This window comes from Tasmannia lanceolata, unplaced genomic scaffold (genome assembly GCF_043159265.1).
Source record: "Tasmannia lanceolata isolate RefF3 unplaced genomic scaffold, GAP_Taslan_0.1 ptg000006l, whole genome shotgun sequence".
Classification (NCBI taxonomy): domain Eukaryota; kingdom Viridiplantae; phylum Streptophyta; class Magnoliopsida; order Canellales; family Winteraceae; genus Tasmannia; species Tasmannia lanceolata.
Window position 1 is genome coordinate 11,211,531 of NW_027518683.1, and position 5,041 is coordinate 11,216,571.

Below are 5,041 nucleotides of genomic sequence, written 5' to 3' on the forward strand. Positions count from 1 at the left end.
AAAACACAATGTGAAGAACCACATAAATCTCTTGTGCTCTATTTTTCATTTCTATCTAATTTCACAGTTAATTTTTGCATTTTCATAAAATCTAGGTAGCCAGTTTTCACAAATATCATGTACTTGGATAATAATAATCTTCCAACAATCTATGTATCAGCTATTTAAACTGTGAGATAACAAAAATAAAACTACCATTAGTAAAGACATGGTGAGAAAAACATTATTACAGTATTATTCACACAATATACAACACTAGTCTCACAATTCTCTAATTATAAAGCCCCAAAAACCAACAACATACTCCCCATCATATGTTTATAATCCATATCCCATTTCATAGTCGTGAAACATCCCCTCTGGATGAAGAATTGAAGGTGAATCCCAAGAGTTTGAAGATGATTTTGCATCATAATCATTAGCCCACCAAGTTATATTCTCCCTTGGGCCAACCAAACAATCGAGTTCGTATAATTGATCCTCCTTCCCAACAAAGCCACCTGTTTTGTTGTAAATCAAGTCATTCAGTTCAGCTTGTAATCCAGCCACCATGTGAAAGTTCGCGTTGGGTTGCTCTACACCATTTGGTTTCAGCATCATAGCTTGATGAGTGGAGTCAAACCCACTATCAAAAGCAACATGGCTTGACGATGAAGAAAACCCATTTAAGGAATTGTTAAATTCTTCTATCTTTTGATTGCTACTCATAGAATTGTTGTCTGTTTCAAGTTGGATTGGATTTACAGAAAGATCAGTGAGTTCCCCATTTAGAGAGGGTTCAAATTGAGTAGGAGGGGCTTGTTGCATTTGAGTAGCATTGACATTGCAATCTTGGGTTTGGAATATCTTTTCTCCAAGGAAATGAAGCTTAGGCCACAAGGTGTGGTTATTATAGAATGAGATAGGGCTTTGGAGGCTTTGAAGCTGCATGTGAAGTTGCATTCGTTCGAGGGCCGATGTGCTAAAGGCAGGTGGTGATGTATTTCCGTCGATCCCATTTACAGCTTTATCCTCTTGGTTCATTGCAGATAGACGACGAATCTGAGTTTCTTTACGCCGCCCGAGCAATTTCTTCTTCAATCTTGTGTTCCAATAGTTTTTAATGTCATTGTCTGTTCTTCCAGGCAACTGGGCTGCTATTATTGACCACCTAATTGTTGGAAATTTAACCACCATTAGACCAAAACAATACAAAATAATGATAATGATGATGATAATAATAATAATAATAATAATAAGATTTGGAGATCGAGAGAGAGAGAGAGAGAGAGAGAGAGAGAGAGAGAGAGAGGAGGAACAGAAGAAATACCTGCTCCCAATGCTTATGTAGAGACTGCAAATGATATTGTCTTCTTCCTCAGAAAATCCCCCATGTTTGATATTGGGCCTCAAATAATTCAACCATCTCAATCTGCAACTCTTCCCACATCTTTTAAGCCCTGTAACATTGATCATGGAAAGATGAAATTTGGTATTTTGTTTTAATTAATCAGAGACAAAAAAAGAGATAAATGAAAAGTTCTAAGCTAAACCTACAAAGCTAATCTCTCTCTCTCTCTCTCTCTCTCTCTCTCTCTCTCTCTCTCTCTCTCTCTCTCTCTCTCTCTCTCTCTCTCTCTCTCCGCACGCGTATGTGTGTGTGAAATGATGAAGATTTTCACTAATCTTGCTTGAATTACAATTAGCCCTAATGAGTGTTTATACATAACACTGGGAAAAACATAGAAAGAGATTAGCACAATCAAAGGGAGTGATAGGCATAATCACCGAGAGTGATTAGCACAAGTATAAGGACTAATAAGGCTAACAATCACTTTCTTTCTCTTGTATATATAAGAAAGAAAGTTTAGAGAAGAAGAAGAATAGTAATTATACCAATCTTCTGAGGAAGAGCGATCCAGTTGCCTCCAGTACCATGCTGCTCAATGAAAGCTTTGAGCTTTGAATCTTCTTCAGGGGACCACGGTCCCTTCTTAACGTTAGCTTTGTCACAACAAGGAGCTCTACCCATCTCTTTCTCTTTCTCTTTCCCTTTCCCCTCTCCCTTTCTTCTCTAATAAAACCAACTGCTAGTAGCGAAAATTCACTTCTCTCAGGTTGAGAAAAGTCGCCGGGGGAGTCCAGTCCTTTATAGGTAGAAAAAAAGAGGATGATGTCACTTTAATGAGAAGACAAAACTTCCAAACCCCACAACTCTTCTACTTCCATTCATCTGATTTTTCTTCTATTACACTCTTCATTGGAGTAGTTCTCTCCTCCAATCCATATTATTAATTACAACACTTCTCATTTTCTTTATATGTTCTTTGATCCAAACCATTCATTATTCAATTGCCTCCTGTGGATAAGCCATGCACCAAAAGTTCTCTCTTTTGGACAATCCTAACTATTCATATTATAGGCAGTAGAAACATTAGTGTAGGAAGTTAAAAAAAGGAACAAGATCTTGAAAAAAAACGGAGGGTTAGAATTATCCGATGCAAAAGATTCTTAGTCTATTGATCGTCCATTGTAGATCTAGCAGATTACTGGTTTAGATCACCAAAACACTTTCGCCATTAGAAAAATATGCGGCCGCCTTGTAATTTCTTTGTTTCCTACCTCATCACAGGTAATGTACTTAAGATATTATTGTATATGGTAGCATAGCATTTGCTATGTAATTTCTTTGCTTAATCATAGATAATGTTTAGATGATATTGTATATGACAGCTAGCGATGACTATCAAGCTTTTTGAAAAGAGTTACAATTATTAGCCATATTTTTAAGTTGACTGTTAGCCATATTTTTGTTTGGTTGGGGTATCATTGAAGGTTTGATACATAGAGCATGATAAATTATCCTAATATTGTAATGGAATTGTGTTTGCACTATACCTTGATTGATGATATCTTGGGGCCTAGAATGTATGTCTTTGTGTAAGTCAATACTTTGTATGGAAAATAAGCATATTGTTTATTAAACTAATGGTACTGTTACATGTTTATAGGAATAGAAAATGTAGTAGAAGGTGTCAAGATTTAAAAATTGGGTGTAATGAAATTATGAGAGCAATAAATAGTATGAAAATATGCGTGCGCAGAGTAGAATATGTGATGGTAAAAATGATTAGTGAGAGGAACCCAGACATAAAAATAATAAAATAAATAAAAACAATATATAAATAAATACTAATTAATTAATTTATTACCTAAAATAAATAATAGAGTCTATAAATATCAATGTGATGTATAAGTTTGTAGGTTATTGTGACAAGAAAATAGAATATTATGCGCATCAATTGCAATTGAATCGAATATCTCTAATAAGAAACGTATAATTAAGTCAATCAAATCTAATGTAGAGATTCAAAGATTATTATGCATGAATAAATCAATAAACACAATTTAAAAAATGATAAATGATAAAATAGCATAAACAAACAAAGAGATAAATAAGTACAAAAAAATAATATATGGTAAAGGTTTAATGCTTTCCCAATCTTAGCAGTTTATGTTCCAACTGATGGTGGCAAATCCATAGCGGATATATAGATGGAGAAGTATGGTGAGCCAAGAAGACCCTTGTGACGATCCTACGGTTTCGACGCTGGACCCTTGGTACGAAAGATCGAGAGAATAAATAAATTAGTATAAACAGAAAACATTGATAATAATGGAGTCTTGTCCAAAATGCTCGATGTTATCTCAATTATGTAGAAAGAATGTATCTTTCTTTGTTTTTTTTTTTTTTTTTTTTTTTTGTAGCAAGAGATAAGGGAAGAGAATGATTTATTGGAGAGGGTGTTCTTGTAGCCAATGACAGAGAAATAGAATGTTGACAAAGCCCTTTTTGTTTTTGTTTTTATTTATTTTTTCCTTTTTTAAGAACATTGGTGCTCATTGAATGAGCATTTTTTAATATTATGGCTTGAAGAGGAATCGAACTTCCACGCTCTTTAGCACGAGATTTTGAGTCTTGCGTGTCTACCATTTCACCATCGACTCAAATTCCTTCACAAAGCTCTCAAAATCACTGAGGCCCTGTTCGATTGAGATTATGTCAACCGATTGGAGTCCAAAACCAACTAACAGCCTATAGCTCTATTCACTTAAATCGGTGTAATTTAGCATCTTTATCTTCTAAATCAGTGCACACAACCATCAATCTAGTTGTCCTAATTGGATTTACTGTTCAGATTTTGCATAGTATCCCTAGGTCATTTTTAAGGTCCTAAGTAGGGGCCTGCCTAGGTATGGGACTAGGTGATCCTAGGTTGGTATGTGATATGTTTAAAGGGCCTAGCCTAACACGTTCCATCAAGTCCTGATGTTTTTGATGTATTGGTTAGGTTCCTAACATTTGGTATTATAGTACCTAGTACACCACGTGTTTAGTCATGGAAGTGGTGATTTGTGGACATGAGTACCTTATAAAAAAAAATCAAAGTAAATTTATCACAAAGTGGGCCGCCACGAAAGGAGTAAACTGTGGAAAGGACTACATGAAAAAAGGGGCTAGAGTGAAAGCCACCACAGAGTAGGCTGACGATGAGAAGCGTGGTGGAATGCTACGATCTTAAGTGGGGGCATGCTAAGGCATGGGACTAGGTGGGACCCAGCATGGTATGGTACAGGTTGAAAGGGCACAACCCGATGCATTTCATCAGCCCGGGCTCTTGGCATGCATAGTGATTAGGCACCTAACAGTCATATTCCCTATTTTAGAGTTCATGCTCAAACGTGTAAATAGTCTGTACACATTTAAAAACACATGGAGAGGAAAGAAAAGAGAGAGAGAGAGAAAGAAGACATCTTGGCCGAGTAAAATTTGCCCAAACAGCAAGGTTCGGTCTTCCAAGTGGCTCACCTTTGTCCAAAAAGTTTGGTAGAGTATGTAGAAAAAAACAAAGGGGAAGAAGTTGGTATTATAAAGCTTTTTAGATATTAAACAAAAGCCTCGCATTGACCTTGGTTTCCTATTTGAGAGGCTCGACGAGAAAAGGGGCCATACTAGAAAAAAAGATGAAAGCCCTCACTCCCACAAAAACTAATTTCTTAT

At 36.0% G+C, this 5,041-nt stretch overlaps 1 protein-coding gene across 1 annotated transcript; it reads right to left on the reverse strand.

Annotated features, from left to right (window-relative positions):
• Nucleotides 1-302: 302 nt before the first annotated feature.
• Nucleotides 303-2,198, reverse strand: LOC143878359 (transcription factor MYB36-like). The gene is made up of 3 exons (XM_077380654.1): nucleotides 1,876-2,198; nucleotides 1,310-1,439; nucleotides 303-1,150 (listed from the first exon to the last, which is right to left on the reverse strand). Exons 1-3 carry the CDS (start codon nucleotides 2,009-2,011, stop codon nucleotides 319-321), a joined length of 1,098 nt encoding a protein of 365 aa, XP_077236769.1. The 5' UTR covers nucleotides 2,012-2,198; the 3' UTR covers nucleotides 303-318.
• Between the last annotated feature and the right edge of the window lie 2,843 nt (nucleotides 2,199-5,041).

What these genes read in the sequence shown, in the direction of transcription:
- LOC143878359 (XM_077380654.1), bottom strand. Translation starts at nt 2,011, where the DNA reads ATGGGTAGAGCTCCTTGTTGTGACAAAGCTAACGTTAAGAAGGGACCG. An exon ending in CGCTCTTCCTCAGAAGATTG is followed by an intron (nt 1,440 to 1,875) that starts GTATAATTACTA and finishes TCAATGTTACAG; the next exon opens with GGCTTAAAAGATGTGGGAAG. An exon ending in TACATAAGCATTGGGAGCAG is followed by an intron (nt 1,151 to 1,309) that starts GTATTTCTTCTG and finishes TCCAACAATTAG; the next exon opens with GTGGTCAATAATAGCAGCCC.